Source organism: Protopterus annectens, chromosome 8.part0 (genome assembly GCF_019279795.1).
Source record: "Protopterus annectens isolate FY-2018-M chromosome 8.part0, PAN1.0, whole genome shotgun sequence".
Classification (NCBI taxonomy): Eukaryota; Metazoa; Chordata; order Ceratodontiformes; family Protopteridae; genus Protopterus; species Protopterus annectens.
Window position 1 is genome coordinate 847,173,589 of NC_056741.1, and position 19,737 is coordinate 847,193,325.

Here is a 19,737-nt window from a genome sequence, read left to right on the forward strand (position 1 = left end):
ACATCATTAATGATTTTTGACCACCAGGGTTGGTTACATTTTTATTTCCAGGCTGAACCAGAAAATGTTCTTTTTGGATCACTATTTTATCCCACTTAAATACTGAAAAAATAATGTCAATAATTATTATAATCCTTTGTCCAGAACTTTTTCCTAAAATAACCTTCTCATCTGTGTCAGTGTCTTGTTTAGACTTATGTCTTGTTTAGACTTATGACAGAACATTTAATTAATAAAGAATGGAGATAATGTAATGAACGACGGAGAAACAAAAAGCAAAAACAGAATGCTCAAAACGTGCTTTTGTAGTTGGTTTTGTGCTCAGGTTTAGATTTATTTTTAATTTGCAAACCAGCCATGTGCACTGAAAAGCGAGGAGTGTTTAGACTTCTCATGCCCTTAAATGCTAACTTTTTTCTTTTCTGATTTTAGATGTCCCTGCAACAGGTGCTTACTTCATGTCTTATGAGTGGATGAAAGACTGCTTGACACCACAGGGGAAAAGGTTTGTTCATATGTGTTATGTGTAGCTAGTGTTGAACTGAAGTGATATCTTACTAATGTTTTACCATATACTGCATATTTTTGTCTCTCGCTATGACCTGTTTGCTTTCATGATACATTTTTGAATAATATAGTCATCCAGGGTAACATAACTGAAGTGTCACATTTGCCTATCTGTTTGGGTGCATCTGTCTACAGAAGCATATGTGCAATTAATTGGAACAGAAGGATTAAGCAATATTTTTTGTCAGAAGGCATAAGTAGTACTTTCTTGTCGGTCATATTCCTTGCATTTTGGTTGTATTACAGGATAAGTCATGTATATTATTTTTTCCCTGGTGTATGTGTGAGCTATAAAGTACTCAAATGTAAGCACTCATTAGATCACTGTTGCGTTATCCTGACAAGGATATAACAAATGGCCAGCATACAAAGCTTTAAGGCAACTTACACGTGCCTTAGCTGTTGAAGGGCTTGAGGAGAGCAATATAAAGAGGTCAGTGGTTAGGGTGCCAAACCTTTAGAACTTTATTACCATTGAACTGCATTCTACCCTGAAGGCTTTGAGTAATCAGTGGTAGAATAGTACTTCTCCAAGGTATGGAAGATAAGTAGCTTTCTGCGGAAAACCTTTCACTTCAACTATTTTTCTATGGAAAAAGTTGACTTTTTGTACAGAAAGGTGTATATATAAGGTAGGAAATATGTTCTTAGTAGCTATCAGTAAATGTTTTCTTTAAATTATTTTTTCAGTTTACGTGATATAGGAAAACTGTTTTAAAGTCACTTTTTATGCAAAAAATTAACTATTTTTATGTGGAAAAGTATAGATGGGGTTTGGACTAGTTTGGGTTAGGAGGTGCCACTAAAATTTTTAGCTCAAAATTGTGAAACCTTCATCAGGAGGCTCATTGACTCTTCTAGGCTGTATTACCTGTTTATCAGGCACTTTTCTCTGCTAAACAATGGAGTAGGCTTCAGGCTCTTTGGTTCTTCTGTCTCCTGTCCACAAGAAGAAAAACATTTCATGGGAGCTTTGGTAGTCGGGCTGTCTTTCTCACTGTCTCAGCTGCCAATGAGTGATTTTGAATGACTAATCATCTTCTCTCACTCCTACTGGCATTGTTCCACAAAAAGCTGCTTAGGACCAGGAATTAGACACATGCTGTGCAACTCTGGGATCTTCTTCAATGAGTAAGGGAGAATCACTCTTGTCAGTCTTGGAGGAGGGAGCAGACAATGCTTTTCCACAAAACTGACCTGATTCCTGGGCAAGAGCCCTAAGCTTGGTTCAATCTTTTTCTGGGGGTGGGGGGTCTCCTAGAAAAAGAAAATAAAAAGGTAGGTGTGTTTCTTATCCTGTTGCACAGATGATGGACAGGGAAGACTGGCTGGATTTTGGTAAGAGATTTTTTTAAGCCTTCCTTTTTTATGTTCTGATTCCTCACTGAGTTTTAAATGAAAGAGATTTTCCTCTCTGGGTGATACTGATTTCTAGACTGAGGGCAGGAATTAGACTAGGAACATATTTCTCCAGTACCTACACCACAGAAAGGGAAATGTAATTATGAAGAACAGTTTTCTTCAGAATCCACCCTTGACAAATTATCTTTTTTCTGAAACAATAGCCAGAATGAAATAATTATTTCAGTGGGGCAAGTGTTAAATTCCATTATCCCAGCAAAAATATTACAGTTTATTACAGATGGATTTTCCTCATCCTGCAGCTGTTCCTCCTGTGTTACAAGATTTAGGGGATGTTTTCTTTACAGCCAGCAGCATGCCTGGCAGTCAACCCCTTGCCTCTAAAAAGGTGTCATAGATTGTAAAATGTCCCTCAGACCAAGTATCGATTTTTAGTCTCAGCTCAGACCCTGCAATTATTTCTTTGTTTAAATCATCTGTCGCCAAACACCTTGTAAATGCTAACCCTATCCTTTCGGACAAAGATGGGAATGTTTTTGATAGATTTGGGAAGAAAGTGTATTATTCTTGTACTTTAGCCTTCATAATTCTGAATTGTCTGGCTCATACGTCAAAATACTTGCTTGCTTATTTTGAAAATATGTGAATGTTAACTTCTAAACTGCCTTCTTCAAAGATGAAACCATACATGGATTCTTTAATAGGTTTTATTTCTCAGGTAACTAAACATTTGTTGAAGTATTCTTATGACTGTTGATGCTTTATCCAGAACAGCTGTTACTGAATCAGCTATGAGAAGGTTTGCTTGGTTACAGTCACAAAATTTACGAGAGAATGTCAAAGCTGAGATCTTATTCTCATTTAAATATTAGGGTATTGTTTGACCCCTCTCTGCTGAGATCCTTAAAACATTTGATGAAAGAGGGAAGTTCATTCAGGGGATCATGCACAGTTTTCAGCTCTCATTTCCAAAGTTTAATAAGACCTTTCCTTCCAATCCTGGATCATTTTGTAGGAAACAAAACATACAGTCTCAGCTAGGTACAAGCAAACATAATTTCAAAAAGCAATGGTAAAGAGGCTGAAAAGAATATTCATGTATTAACCAAGTAGGCCCACCAGACACACAGTTCCTCTTCATGGGCAATCTAGGAGCAATGTCTGGTTAAGGTACTTGCTCAAGGTCACACAGCAGGCAAATGAAGGCTATGAGATTCAAGCCCTTTATCACAGGAGCTGAAGATCATAGTCTTAACCTTATACCCCAACTGCCAGACAGAAGGGGAAGGGGGCCTTCCATAACCAAGGGCACTCCAGAAAAGCAGACTGACTGTATGCCCCTTCAAGTGTCCCCCACCCCCAAGAACCAATTAAATATTTCCCAAAGTCTAGGTCTTCATTTACCCAGTGGCATTAGATTACCTCAAACAAGTGGGTTCTATGTATCATTCAGAAAGATTACAATCAGCAGTAGGAGTCCCTTCCTACTTTTCAAGGAATTCCAACTCATCCCTAAAACCAAATGTCTCTGCTTCCTCCCCAGTCCTGGACCAAATGCTATCTCTTTGGGTCATAGAATCAGTTCCATCAGAACAAATGCAAGGAATTTTATTCAAGAATCTTTCTGGTACCAGAGGAAGAAGAAGTTTGTAGACCAGGCCTAGACCTTTCTTTTCTAAACCTTCATATCAAAGTCCCAAAGTTCAAGATGCTTTCCCTTCAGTCTGTGTTACTCCTCATTCCACATCTCAGTTGTTTTTTATGACTCTAGCTTTAAAAGATGCTCATCATCACATCCCAATCCTCAAAGACTTCAGACTTTTTTAAGATTTTATGCATCTGACTTACATTTTCAGTTCTTTGTCTTGTCCTGTGGGCTGTCTACATTTCCAAAGATGTTTACGTAGTGTCTAGCATGAGTAATAGCTCATTGCGGGTTGTAAGGCATTCACATTTTTCCATATTTAGATGACTTGTCATATTTTTGCCAACTGTTTCAAAATGTCAGGAATCTCTTTCCTGGTTAAAAGACCTCCTCCTTTCTCTTGGGTTCCAGGTAAAATTACAAAAATATTCAATCATTCCTGCTCAAAGGTTAGTGTTTCTGGGATGCATTCTAGAGGTATCCATCATGAGACCTTGTTTTCCTCAAGGCAAAGTAGATCTTTGCAAAGAACTGTTTCAGAATTTCTCCACCCAGTGTCTGGCCTCAACCAGGGAGGATTCATGGCTTCTACACAATTCTTATGATTCCTTTCACCAGATATCACTTGAGAAAAATTCAGTAGTTTCTCAGTTCTGTTTGGATCCAACAACAGCATATACTTTTCTTTCAAATTCCAGTGTTAGGGGTGTCAGAACGGAGTTGCTTTGGTGGGTGGACCAGTTTAGCTCTCAACCCAGATCTTCCCTTCCAACTTCCAGCTCCTACTCAGTCTGTAACCACAGATGCCTCAGTCTTTGTTTGGGGAGCAGTGTCTAATGGGGTGAAAGTTCTGTGCTTGTGTAAAAAAACAAAGAAACTAAAGCACATTAATATCAAAGAAACAATGGCAGTAATAAATGCTGTCAAATCTCTAAATTGCCTTTGGACTCCGGGGCCTCTGTTAGTAATCACAAACAATATCATAGTGATGTGCTGCATAAACAAACATGGGGTGCAAGATATGATCCCCGTTGTAGACTAGCTATGGTAACCTGAGCACTAGCAACTCATCTTATTCTTTCGCCTCCAGGTTACGTCAGAATGAAACATTATTGCAGACAAGCTTAACGGGATCAGGAGAGACCCTCACAAATTCAAAATTAACCCAGGCGTCTTCTAAGAATTGATCCAGCTGTGGAGAATTCTTCAAATAGATCTGTTTGCCTCCATTCACAGTAGTCAGGTAATGAAACTCTGCTCCAGGATTCCTTGTACGTTGACCTGGAAGGCAGATGCCTTCTCATTCTTTTGAATGGGAATGCTCACGTATGCCTTTCTATTCTTTGTACTAATACCCAGGGTCATTCCTGTAATTCAGAAGGACTTCCCAGAGATAGTTGTGGTGATCTCCTTTGGCCCAGGCATCAGTGAATGTCATTATTCCCACTGCTGCAGTAGCCTTTAGGCTGTATGGGTTGTGTCCTGCCCAAGACACAACAACTGGATATTTTCACAAAGCTCTGTCTCCCTCCCACACATTCACTCTGACTGATAATTGATCTGCCTAGTGGAGGGTAATCAGAAGTCAGAGTGAAGATTTCTGTAGTACTTTCCTGCTGTCTTGAGAAGAAACAGCACAACTGTTTCATAGGAGCAGCAATTGGCTTCCAGCTTTGTTTATGGTAGATAAGTCCCCAGTGGGGAACCCTTCCACACAGAATTGTTACCCTTTAAAAAAAGTACAGTATTTTTATTTTGGGCTATTAAACTGTATTTCCCCTTTAGGTAACTAGGTATTCTTTATAAATACTGGAAGTTTCCCTGTCAGGGACCGCTTCTTTTAGTGCTGACCTTATTTACGTATTTGGGGGCTACTTTTGTGTAGCAATGTACTGCTTGTATAAACTTTACTTTTTTTTTTGTTTTTTGAGAATGTTTAGTGTTGAGAAGTGTTTTGAATGAGAAGGGGACAATAATGTGTGTGTCATGTTTGGGTACACCTTATGACAACATACCTACCATTTTGTCTGCCAGTGTGCTTTTGTCATTAAGTGTTTCTGACAGGATTTTACTGTGCTGCTTAGGCATTACTTTGGAAGAAGACTGTATAGGTAAATGTAGGTATGAGTGTGCAGTTTATGAACACTTTCTGAAAACTTGCCATCTGACTGACTTGTTGCCACAACTCTTAACATCTTTGAGACCTCCTCCTCAGTTACAGCATGGATACTTACCACGTCCTGCTATTTCTTCTCCCAATGTACCTAGACAGAAAAAAAAAAACTTACCAGAGAGCCCTTGCTGATACTGTGGGCTCATCAATGTTTCAGCTGATGGTAGGTGCACCTGTAGTGGCCATTTGTTATTCCTCAGGCCACTCGCTTACATCTCCAGCTTTTTCTGATGTAGTTCTTTCCGCCACCATGAACCAAAGGTCAGCCAAATCCTCCTCAGCTGTTCCAGTAGCTGATCTGGGATCTGGGCATGGGAAAACCATCTTCTGTAGGTCAAGGAGACACTCCAGGAGATGCTTCTAGGGCTATCCAGGGAAAGACACCTCTGAACAGGGCAGAAGTGCCTTCTCCAAGCTGGCCCTCAGCCAAGGTTTTTCCTGCAGAGAAAAAAGGGTTAAACACTCCTCATCTGAAGACATGGTGTCTGTTAGAAAAGATGATTTTCTTTAGCTGAACAATTATTACTGGCTGTTAATCCCAGTGCTCAGAAATTCTCACCTGAGGGTAACACCAGTTAAGAAATTCCTAAGGAAAATTTCCCAGAAGATTCTGATATAGACAGGAACAGGACTTCTTCTGCAGATTCCAAAGTCCAGGTCTCTGATTCTGAGGAAACATGGTCCTCACCATCTTCCTCTTGGTGGAATTTTCTTTTTGTCAGGCAATAGTCAGGATGAATGAGGTGTTTTTTTAGGAACAGGTGGTTGGTCCCCCTGAACTGAGGAGATATTATGATATAACTAGATATACCTAATTTCACTCGAATAACTTGTAGAATGTGTTTAATGCTGCCTGTAATACTTTTAATTCTGAACCCAGAAAGCCAGAAAGATGAAGTTCCTCAGACTAATAAATATTTGTTCTCTCACCTTAGGTCAGATCCATTGGCTATTTCTACATCTTCACTAGACTACTGGTTTCTACCAGTCTTTCTCTTGTGGTTAAGAAAGGCAAGTTATGAGACATATTTGATAAGAGAATATTTTCCTCTTCCATTTTGAAATACAGAATTCTTAACTATTAGGCACATTTGGAAGTTTATTGTGTTTTGTGCAGATAATTTAAAGCAATTGTCTGCTATACTTCCATCGGGAGGTAGTTCGAATCTCATTGTTTCTTACCCTTCTCACGTATCGAAATATGCCTTGAAGAGTGTGTATGATTGTGTAGATACTACTTCTAGGGTCATTTCTACTGCTACAGTGTTGAGTAGATATGCATGGGTAGATAACCAAAAGTTTACTGATGAGGTAAGGTCTGAAATTTTAAATTCAACTTTAGATAAGGAGGCTTTGTTTGGCCCATCAGCTATGTAGGTCCTCAAACAATTTGATGAAAGAAAGAAATTAATCATGGAATCTCAAAGATTTTTCAAGCCTACTTTATAAATCTCCCAAATTCTCTTTTCCTTTTAAAAAGTAGAGCTAAAAGAGATGCTAAGATGGGAATAACTGAAAATAATGACCCTTTCCAAAAAAGGGACAGTTTAATTCTTCATTCAGAATGACCATGCCAGCATTATATCCCCCATGCCTTCCCTTCTTGCACCTTTCTCTTAAAATATGTCCCAGAAACTGTCTCTTTACATTCCCCTTTGGATACAGATTGTATCAGACACTTGTGTGCTAGTTCAGGAAAGTTACAGTTGGCACTGGATACAGATGCCTCTTTTCAAGGGGAATTCCTCCCCATCCTCTGAACCAAAGCTTTCCTAATGTTCTTCATCACTTATTCATCATAAGAGTTATTGAACCAGTGCCTTTACACCAAAAGGGGCATATGCTTCTATTCCAGACTATTTCTGGTACCAAAAAGGGCTTTCTTGGAAACCAGTTCTATATCTTTCATTTCTAAATCTGTATGTGGAAGTACGAAAATTCAAGAAGTTGATCTACTAGATGCTTATCATCACATTCCTATAGCCAAAGGCTTCAGAAAATTTCTCACATTCTCTGTCTCTAGATCACATTATCACTTCCCTATATTACCCTTTGGGTTATCTACAACTTCCGGGGTCTTTACAAAGTCTCAAGATCCAGTCATAGCACACCAGAGACTACATGGCATTCACATATTTCCTTATTTAGATTGCTCAGTCATTTTGCAGTCTTTTCCCAGATGTCAAGAGTCATTAGAATGGGTTTCATCTCTTTTGAACTATATGGGGTTCAAGATAAATGTTCACAAATCATCCTTGAACCCGTGACACAACTTTCTCTGTCTGAGTTGTCTTCAAGACACCTCTCAACAAACAGCTTTTTCTGACATAGGAGAAGATAGATTTTTATCTGGAAACTTTCCTGTGCTTCTCCAGTCCAAGCCTCTGCAAGAGAATCTCTCAGGCTCATAGGGTTCATGGCTTATATGAGTCTCATGATTGTTCTTGCAAGGTTACATATGAGAAAATGTCAGTGGTTTCTAAAAATACAAGGACCCAACATTTGCTTCTGCTAGAATTTCTGATTCTGGTTTTGGGCTTTGTCAAAAAACTGCACTAAACATCAGATATAATCAAATCCAGGTTTCCCCTTTTGTCTTCAAACCTCGTCAGTCTGTTACAAAATATGCTTCAGATGCTGCTTTGGGGCAGTTTCCATAGGGGTAGAGGTGCAAGGCCTGTGAAATTCTTCAGCTAGACCAAAGCATATAAATATCAAAGAGATGTTGGCTGTGACCCATGCCTTGAACTCTCTTCATCATCTATGATCTCTACAGGCAATTACAGACAACACCACTGTTATGTGGTATATAAACAAATGGGGGGCACAAGATATTATGCAGGCTGGCTATGATGGTTTGGGAGTTAGCACTACAGTATATCTTACATACCATCACAGCAAAATGCAGTGGCAGACAAGTTGAGCAGGACCAGGACAGACCCTCACAAATGGAATTTGTGATGGGAATCTTCTAGGGAATGATCCAGTTAAGGTGAACATCTCAAATAGATCTGTTTGCCTACTATCAAAACAAACTGAACAAATTCTGCTCCAAGGCTCCTTGCAAGCAAGCCTGGAAAACGGGTGTGTTTTCATTCCCCATGGTTGAGAATGATGTTCATCATACTGATCACTGCTGCAGTAGCTTTAGCTGTATGAGTTTTATCCTGCCAAGGATATAACAGCTGGCCAGCTTTCAAAACTTCAAGACATCTTCCATGCAACAAAACTGTCAAGCAGCTTGAGATGAACTGACTAAAAGACAAGTTTGGGTGTGAAGCCCTTCAGAGCTTGTATTTCCTTTGCCGGCAGATAAGTTTCCTTTGTGGAATAAATCTTCCATTTTCTTACTTTTGTTGATGCTTTATTACCTTCCTTTTCAGGACAGTTATTTTAAAGCTAGGAGTGTTGTGTTTTAATAGACTGTCTTAAGGCTGTAACAAATTTTTAAATGGAGCACTCTTTTTTTCCCAGTTTAAAAATACTGTAAAGTAACTGAAAACTTTTTTTTCTGTGGAGAATTGTGTTTATTTTTCTTTTGTGGAGCTGTCATAGTGTTTTAAAGTGATTTTTACTGTAATTTGTCTAACAAAAAAGTACCTTATGTGAACTGGTAGTGTTTACCAGCAGTTGCTGCTTATTAACAACAGTCTTATTAGTTGTAGATGGAAAATATCTCCTGCTTTGAACATTTTAGTTGAATTTAAGCGGATACGCTGACCCATTAGAGTAAGCCTGTAAATCTCTACATAAGCTTACCTCGTTTCCTAACCACTATTGATGCTTTATGTCTGTCAACTTTAACACCAATGCTACAGTACAAAGTATTGAAGCAAGAAAAACTAGAGGAAGACTTAATATTTCTGTCCAAAGTCTCCATTTCGTCTTTCAGTTCTGAAATATCTTTGGTGTATTGTGCTATCAAAGACTTCATGAGAGAAATGCCAGTCACATTAAACATGTCCACTAGCTCTTTGTATAAAGCATCTCCTAACACGGTTAGGAAACTTAAAAACTCTTAGACCTTGTGGAACACAACCACGCCTAATGTTTTCTTCAAAATACAGGTTTTCAAGTTGTAAGGACGCTATCTTAATAGCTAACCGTTCTAATTTAAAAATGTTATCTTTGCACAATTCAAAATCTCGATCATTGTTACAAGCATCATTGTCACTTACTTGAAGGGAATTGGCACCTTCTTTAACATCCAAAAATGGATTAGAACTGATAGAAAACAAATTGTTAATCAAATCTGCTTCACCGGAGTTGCAAACTGTAGAAAAAGTCCAATTTTTTTCACTCGGACATAACGGCCAACTTCCACTGTGAGAAACGCTCATTTCTGAAACAGGAACGCCCCCCTCATGCATAGCACGTCTTCCTGAACTTAGTCCTTGATTGCCACGGTCACCAGATGAACCTGATAGTCTAGTGAAACCATCACGAATAGCATCAGTAATGATGGAAACCAAATGATCAGAAACCCCACTCGAATCTCCTGGTGTGGGGTGTATAGTTAAATTAAGGTTACTTTCCTGGGAAGAATCGCCTCCAGTCATGATGCCACAAAAAGAAAGAAAATAAAACTCACATATACTCGACCAAAACAAGATAAAAAAAGCACATGCCAAAAGTTCTACGTTGGGAAAACCATTAGAGCATTAAACAAAAGAATTTATGATAATTTATGAGCATTGTTTAGCTGTAAGAAAGAAGGATGTTAGCAGTGCTCTGGCTGTTCATGCCACAGAATGTGCACTGTTTAAGAAATTTTCTTTTTTTGTTTTGGAAAGGATTAACACTGACTTGTTTTCTGGTGATTATAAGACACTTTTAGAGTGTAAGGAAAGTTTGTGGCAGATATTATTTTTAGCTGACGAACCTCCTGGCCTCAGTGGTGCAGTCAACATGAAATGTTTTCTGCAGATGGCTAGGATTAAATAATTTTATAATTTTTTTATTATATGGATATTTAAACCACTTGATTAGATATTATTATTATGGTGACAATATGTGCATCAAATAATAGTTTGATTCAATAATTTAAATGTATTTAGTCATTTCACTTTAAGGTTTTTCAAAATGAAAGTCATGTGATTTGATATCAAATGGTATTTAAACAGTTTGTAATTAATGGAGTGTTTGTTCTGAAGAAGCTCATGTTCATTAAAAAAAGTGAAAGCGCTTAACAAAGTCCTGTGGTTGGATTTATTGTCTCCTTTTTCGTTTTGGTGCTTTTTTTTTCTTGTTTTGATCGAGTATATGTGAGTTTTATTTTCTTTCTTTTTGTGGCATCATGACTGGAGGCGATTCTTCCCAGGACAGTAACCTTAATTTAACTATACACCCCACACCAGGAGATTCGAGTGGGGTTTCTGATCATTTGGTTTCCATCATTACTGATGCTATTCGTGATGGTTTCACTAGACTATCAGGTTCATCTGGTGACCGTGGCAATCAAGGACTAAGTTCAGGAAGACGTGCTAAACGAGCGTTTCTCACAGTGGAAGTCGGCCGTTATGTCCGAGTGAAAGAAACGGGACTTTTACTACAGTTTGCAGCTCTGGTGAAGCAAATTTGATTAATAATTTGTTTTCTACCAGTTCTAATCCATTTTCAGATGTTAAAGAAGATGCCAATTCCCTTCAAGTAAGTGACAATGATGCTTGTAACAATGATCGAGATTTTGAATTGTGCAAAGATAACATTTTTAAATTAGAACGGTTAGCTATTAAGATAGCGTCCTTACAGCTTGAAATCCTGTATTTTGAAGAAAACATTAGTTCCTTGTTCCACAAGGCCTAAGAGATTTTAAGTTTCCTAACTGTGTTAAACCAGGAGATGCTTTATACAAAGAGCTAGTGGACATCTTTAATGTGACTGGTATTTCTCTCATGAAGTCTTTGATAGCACAATACACCAAAGATATTTCAGAAATGAAAGACGAAATGGAGACTTTGGATAGAAACATTGTCTTCCTCTAGTTTTTCTTGCTTCAATACTTTGTACTGTAGCATTGGTGTTAAAGTTGACAGACATAAAGCATCAACAGTTGTTAGGAAACGAGGTAAGCTTATTAGAGATTTACGGGCTTACTCTAATGGGTCAGCGTATCCGCTTAAATTCAACTACAATGTTCAAAGCAGGAGATATTTTCCATTTACAGCTAATAAGACTGCTGTTAATAATACTGACAACAGCAACAACAATTCAAGTGCAGTAGTTGACAATTCTGACTGTTCTGACAATACTGCTAATGGTAATACTAACAGCCATTCTGCACAAGTGTCCAATAATAATAAAGGAAACAACAGCAATGATTTGGGTCCTTTTTTAGTGGACTCCACAGGGAGCAAAAAGACTCCCAAGTGGACATAACAAGTGAACAACAAGAACAACGTGAAAGGGAGGAATCGGAGAAAGAACTGACTTTTGACATAGAAATGCTGAATTTGACTGGTGATACACTAGACAATGAAGTTATTTCTGTTTTGAAAAAGGGCTTTTCTTTTGTTCCCAATAATGCTGTGAATATTCCTAGATTAATTCTGGATTTTAAATTGTACCTCAGGAAATGAAATTTAAGTTTCATCTTTGACAACATTCCTAATGTTCAAACTGTGACAAAATGTGTTTAAAAAGAACAGTACTTACAATCCAGTTTTGAATTCTACCATCCAAATGTTTGATACACTTTGTGAGAAACAGTTTAGAACTATGAAAAGATATATTTTTGATTCTAATTTGCCTGAGGGTGAAAGAAGGGCTTTTTTTAACTTAAGTAACAACAATGAAGTTAGAGTTATGAAGGCAGATAAGGGGGGTTCATTAGTAGTTATGAAGACTGCTTACTTTACTTGCTGATGACAACTGTTACAAGGCAGTTAGTAGTGAATATGTTCTCAACTGCTTTAGGAATTTGGACACTACTTTATTTGATTTATTTTGTGAAGGTAGCATAGATTTTGACACGTACAGGTTTTTACAAGTGGAATACCCTAAAATGGCTGTAATGTGTGGTATTCCCAAAGTACATAAAAATCGTACTTGTCCCCCTTTTAGGCCTATTGTATCTGCATCATACTCTAAGACAGAACCCGTTTCAGTTTGGCTTGATAGCATCTTCAATCCATTTGTTCAAGTGTCTAAGTTTTATTTAAGGGACTCTTGGCATTTACTAGAACTGTTAAATGAACTTAAAGTAGTAGATGTTTTTTCTTCTACTTCCTTTTCTTTTGCAAGTTTGGATGTCACCTCATTATATACTAACATTGATCAGGAGGTTGGTTTGGAATACTTGAGGGAATATCTAACTGAGTATACAGTTCTTGAAAATGTTATGGTCAACACTGCTTGCACCCTTATGGAATTAGTTCTTACTAACTTCTTCAAATTTGGTCAGAGTTTTTTTCAGCAAACATCTGGAGTAGCTATGGGGTCAAGAGTAGCACCCTCATATGCCAACATTGTTATGGCCCTTTGGGAAATGAAACATCTTTATGTGTCGCCTTTTGTAGAAAACATTTTGTTTTACAGGCGATACATAGATGATTTAATCTTTCTTTGGAGGGGCAGCTATGATAGTATTTTACTCTTTGTTGAGCATCTTAATCGTAGCACTACTTTTTTGAAGTTCACCATTGGCAGTTTTGGGGACTCCATAGACTTCCTAGATTTACATCTTACTTTTGACATTAACATTTTGCATTTTCAAAGCAAGATTTTTAGAAAGAACACCTTTGTTAACCAGTACTTACATCATGAGAGTTTACATCCTGACCATATGAAAAGTGGGGTTGTCAAAGGTCAGTTTATATGACTCAGCAGATTGACCACTGAATATTCAGTTTTTTTAGAAGAAGTAGACAAATTGTTAAGTTTTTTTCAACAAAGAGGTTATGACTTGAATTGGCTTCACAGGATTGTTCAGGAAGTTACACAACTTAGGGTCACTTCTGCACGTCCAATTTTGGACAACAATGTCATCTGTAAGGTCACATCTCATAGTGTCATGATTGGTGGTTACAAGAATTTCATTTTAGCTTTTCCTATACCTATTTGCAATGAAATGAGTGTAATAAGAAAGATTCTTTTGGAACATTGGAAGGTAATATTGGGCAATGCAGAATTGGTCAAGATTTTAGGTGACAAACCATTTTATTGTTACAAATAGGTAACTAGCATCAATCACATTTTAGAATTTAAGAAAAATCAGAGTACAAGTTCAGTAGTTAGTTCAGTCAGAAGTTTTTCATGTGGTATATGTAAACAGTGTAGGTACATGAGTAATGTGTCCAGGTTAGATTTCAAACATTTAAAAAGAAAGTTTGTGGCTAGAGGGCGTTACTGTTGCAACACGACCAATGTGGTATATTGTGCAACATGTGACACATGCCAAAAGTTCTACGTTGGGAAAACCATTAGAGCATTAAACAAAAGAATTTATGAGTATTGTTTAGCTATAAGAAAGAAGGATGTTAACAATGCTCTGGCTGTTCATGCCACAGAATGTGTACTGTTTAAGAAATTTTCTTTTTTTGTTTTGGAAAGGATTAACACTGACTTGTTTTCTGGTGATTATAAGACACTTTTAGAGTGTAAGGAAAGTTTGTGGCAGATATTATTATTAGCTGACGAACCTCCTGGCCTCAATGGTGCAGTCAACATGAAATGTTTTCTGCAGATGCCTAGGATTAAATAATTTTATAATTTTTTATTATATGGATATTTAAACCACTTGATTAGATATTAATATTATGGTGACAATATGTGCATCAAATAATAGTTTGATTCAATAATTTAAATGTATTTAGTCATTTCACTTTAAGGTTTTTCAAAATGAAAGTCATGTGATTTGATATCAAATGGTATTTAAACAGTTTGTAATTAATGGAGTGTTTGTTCTGAAGAAGCTCATGTGCATTAAAGTGAGTGAAAGCGCTCAACAAAGTTACGTTGGTAGTCCTGTGGTTGGATTTATTGTCTCCTTTTTCGTTTCGGTACTTCTCAAACTTCTTTGAATAAGAGTAGTTTTCTAGGTCTGGCTCAGCATTTAATTCATTCTGTTGATATTGATATTTCTTGTAAAGTAGCTTCTGGTAAAGGAAAGGGGATTCTTCTTTTCCTGGAGAGATTCAATATTCTGAATCTGAACAGGAAGATGCAGGAACAGATATAGAGTTATTTTTTCCAAAGATTTCTGATTCAGACTCAGAGTAGAGCTCAGTGTCTGATTATCCCTTTGGGGGTTTCTCATTCTCTGAGACAATTGTTAGAATGTTCCAGTGCATTCAGTGGGACAACACTGTGGTTTATCAGTCCCTCAGAAAACACTGTGAGTTGTTACAGAGGGATTTTCCAGAACCCTTCCCCATTCCTCCTGTTCCCTGCACTTTAAAGGTGTTACTGTCTGCAGTTTTCCTAATAGTCAGCCAGCTGCCCCTAAAAAGGCAAATAGGATGTTTTAAGTTCTTCAGTCTTTTAAGTTTTATACATTATTTCCAAACCTAACCCAGCAGCTATAACTAGTTGATCACACTACTGCTAAATACTTAGTTAATTCCAATCCTACTCATCTGATAAGGATAGGAAAATTATTGATAGGCATGGGGAAAAAATGTATACTTCTGCAACTTTGATTTTCAAAATTTTGAATTGTCAGACTCATATGTCAAAACTTGTTCTGACACATTATGAAAGTATGAGGAATGTTTTATCTGCATTTTCTTCTTGTGAGGAAAAATCTGCTTTAAATAACGTAGGATTTGATGTTATCAATTTTCATTTGTTCCTCAACTCTTTGGTTGGATCTGACTCGGCCGCTTGTAGTAGCTCATGATCACTGACAGCTCTCAAGCCCCTCCCCTTCCCACAATGCCCTAGTCCCTAACATACCTCAAATCTCATTTGCCACATTAGAGTACAGATGTGGTTGCTGTTTCAGCTCAAGTCCATATAGTTTTTTGGGGTTTACAGTGAGTTAAATTATTTGTCTACATCTTGTAATTTATATCTGATATCTATACCTGTATCTCCTAATTTTTCTAGCGTTTCTTCCTTTCTCCCTTTGAAGTACTTGTGTACTTCTATTTAATTTGCAATTGTTGGTAATTCTTTCTGTACCTTTGGGTACTTCTTTCTTTACCGTAGTTAGTATTTTTCCTATATTTCTTCATATATTTATAATTATTTAGTTAAAAAGAAATCTTTATCTTTATCCCTTTCACTTTTTGGACTTTTGGCTGTTCATCCAGTGTAGTTTCTGTATTTTTCTTCCTTGATTTAAAATGTCAGAGAAGCCCTCAGGTTTTAAAAAAATGTTTAGCCTGTGGCCACAAAATACCACTGTCAGAGACGCATTCTTAGTGCATCTGTTGCCTAGGCCCATCACTTCTCTACACAAATTGCAACATTTGTAAGGGTTTAAACCTTACGGCAATGATAGCCCACAAGAATAAGCTCATTTTCAGAGGTTTATCGCCCACTAAATCTTCTGTTTCCCCAGCTTCTTCTGGGGCACATCCCCATATAAAGTCTGAAAAGAGAGACTCAGGAAAATGCTGTCCGGAACCTATGACTTCATCAGCTCCGAGTTCAGAAACTCCAGCAAAAATATCTAAATCTTCAGATCCAAAAATTCAAAAAGAAAAGTCACCTTGGATCCGATCACCACTCTTTGGTCCAGATTTTATCGCCTCTAGGCTGCCATCCCTTTTTTTGGAGTGTTCTCCATGACACCACCATTCAAGGCCCTCCTCTACAGCATCCTTGACTCACTCTTCAAAAAGTTTGACTGACGTAGACATGGACAGGATGATGGGGAAGTTCCTCTCGACACAGATACAAATGGGGGTTCTCCTGACTCTGGCTCCATCAGGTCCAGAGACCATAGTACACCCCCCACTTGCTTTTTCTCCAATTCAACTTCTGGTATTGGAGTCATTGGATCCAAAGGTTCCAGAATCATTCACATCAGATCCGAAGATACTGGTATCTTCGACTCTGGTGATATCTCTGAGTGGTCCAGCTCTCAGTGCCTCAGAGCTGGATGACTCTAAGAGCTGTAGCATTGGCACCAGATATGAGGTGCTGGAGTCGACTACAAAGTTGTTGGAGCCATCTCTTACCCTCAGAGCTTCAGCATTAGACAGCTCGACTCCAACTCCCTCTTCAAGTGTTATGCCTTCAGGGAAGAAGGAACCTGCGGCCCATAAACATGTTCTTTCAGAGCCATCTGTTTCCTTCACTCCAAGACAACCAGCATTAAAGGTAGTGGAGAGAGCTTTCTCTATCCCTAGAGCTTGAACTTCTCTACCTTCTTCAGCTCCAACTACCCTAGCCCTTTTGTCTCTGCATCTTGAGCCTCAAATATCCTTATCACAAGAACAGCCATCCCAAGTTAGTCACCAGGATGCGCATCAGGGTGCTTCTGCAGAACATAGCACCAAAGAAGATCCCAGGAAGAAAAAGTGCAGAAGGAGCCACCTAGACTGTCCTTAAGAGTCAGTCACTGAAGATACCGACTTTGATGAAGGGGAAGGGTCCCCAAGATCATCACCCGACAACGTCTCATTTGGAGACATTCTGGAACTCCTAAAGCAAAGGGATGGTTGTTCTCCTGACAACCCTTCCCAAGAGGAGTCAATATTCCTGGAAGCTTTTGATACTGGTTCATCTACCTCCTGGGTGACTGCACCCACTGATGAGCTCATTGATTTGGTTTCTTAGCAGGTGTGGATGTACCCTGATACTGTTGAACCAATACCCAAGAGACCAGACAAGATCCTGGCACCACCTAAGGACAGAATCCATTGGAGAAAGGGAGTACCAGTTTATGCCATGGTTGTAGCGGCAGCTACCATGAAGGAACTAGTAGAACAAAGTTCCTCTGTCCACCCTTCTAACAGGGAGTCTAGGGAAATGGACAAATTTGGAAAGTGTGTTTATGCTTCAGTGACCTTTGCCATTCAATCACTGAATTATCTGGCACATTTCACTAGACTCCAGTGAGATTTAATTAAAGAACTTACCAAATGCCTCTCTGGGACCATATTATCCCAGTCAGAGAGCTGTTGCTTTGCAGTTGGTTACCCTTCAGTCCATTTCCAATTTGTCCATGAGGCTTATCTCTCATGCAGCAGATGGTACCTCACAGGCAGCGGGTTCAGCTATTTCCATCAGGAGACATGCCTTGATGCACTTGTGTGGCTTTGCAGAACCCTTCAGAGCTTCCTTTATCAGTGCCTCCTGTGACAGAAGTTCCATGTTTGGCCCCAAATGAAAGACACACTCTCCAGGTGTGAGCAGGAAGGTAAAACCCTATCTTCTGTGGGCATACATTTTTTGACCCTCAATCAGCCTTTAGGAATCAATGAGGAGGACAGAAGATGTGGTTCAAAAAATCCCATGGTCCCTTCCAAGATCAACATGGAGATAGCTCCCCCAGAGGCAGAGAGGGGAACTCTAAAGGAAGATGCCATCCTCACAGCAGAGGGGGTCTGCAGAACCAAGGAACAAGAATTGGGAGATTCCTTCTCTCATAGATCCTACCAGCGGTCCTGAAAGGTGGCCTAACTGTCCATCTCTGGAGGTGGTAAGGGGTCATTTATCCCTGCACCAGAGAGCCTTGTTAAAAATGACAAAAGATTCATGGATGACACCCACTCATCCACCTATGAAAATAAGTGTTTAACTCAGCAATATATTCACAAACACTTTCATCTGCCTTGGGCCTATGCACACAAAACTTTTCTCTATAAGCTTCTGGTGTTAACTTAAAACAATTTTTAATTGTATTATGATTTAAGCAATCAGTATCAGACAATTTAGAAACAGCAGTTACAGCTTTACCATGGAGTAAGGGGGTTAGGAACCGTACCCAGAGCCCTTGATCGACATTATACTGTTTACATATCCGTAAATTGTGGAAGAAATTTACTGACTTTTATTGCTTCTGGGATTCGGTTACTCCCTTCCCCGTTACCTCCATAACCCTGGTGAAGAGTCAGCATTTCCTTTTCATATTGCCTGTGCCTCTCATTTTCTTTGGCTTTCAGACATCTCAGTCTCTCTTTGGATTCTAATTCCATTTGCTTCTGTTTCTCCTTTTCTTAAGCCTCCAAATGCTGCAGTCTCTCTGCTGATTCTAGTTCTGACCGTTTGGCCTCCAGTTCAATTCTCTTTAAGTCCAGATGGATTTTTAAATCCTCTAAGGCAAAGTTAAACTGTTCACTTTCTATGAGTTGTCCATCGCCAAGGTCAGTGTGGTTGTCCTCCTAGTTGCTGGTATGTGATGCAGCTGTGATTAAGGCTGCAACCATTTCTGCTTTAGTCAGGTTGACATGCACCAGTCCTTTGGCTTGGCACATCTCGGCCAGCCAACTGGCTCCTTGTCAGCTTGCCATACTCCTCTGCTGACATCCTTGCCTGCTCTTCCTGACTAACTAAGCTAACAAAAAATAAATAAAACAGTTGTGAAATAAAACTCTTGAGTGTCTACCATGTGGCTGCTTGAGAGTGCAAACACCTTCTTTTGTGACTACTGTTTACAGGCTACATGAGTTCAATATCCACACCACTGAATCCCAGTATATGATTCAGTGATCCCACCACTGCAAGGCAAATGTGATGTGGATATCCCACGACTGCCAACCAAATGTGATGACCTACCACTGGTACCAGAAATCAAGAAGTCTCAATTCTCACCACTGGCAACAGTGGGGGACTTTCGTTGAGAGAGTGACAAGTACACACACTGTATTTCCAGATGCAGCTCCCTGCATCAAGTGCAATTTCCCTTAAGTGCACACAGAGACCACAGTCAGTTCACGGCTGGTTTCTCCCTGTTTCTCCAGATCCCCAATAAGACTCCTCACTGGCACAGCTATAGAGTTGAGATCTCAGCTGAGTGACCAAGCCAAGACCTCCAGCACCCTTTCTGTCCAACCAGTGCTTCATGTCCTTGCCCAAGTAGCTGACGCGCACACTTTTT

The 19,737-nt window shown here is 38.9% G+C and overlaps 1 protein-coding gene across 1 annotated transcript in view; it reads left to right on the forward strand.

The window, feature by feature from the left end:
* Positions 1–19,737, forward strand: part of LOC122809104 (mitochondrial carnitine/acylcarnitine carrier protein-like) — a 708,815-nt gene that overhangs the window by 477,138 nt on the left and 211,940 nt on the right. Inside the window, exon 6 of the mRNA XM_044080345.1 lies at positions 433–505. Within this exon, the coding sequence (XP_043936280.1) occupies positions 433–505 (73 nt within the window). The remainder of the gene's footprint in view (positions 1–432; positions 506–19,737) is intronic.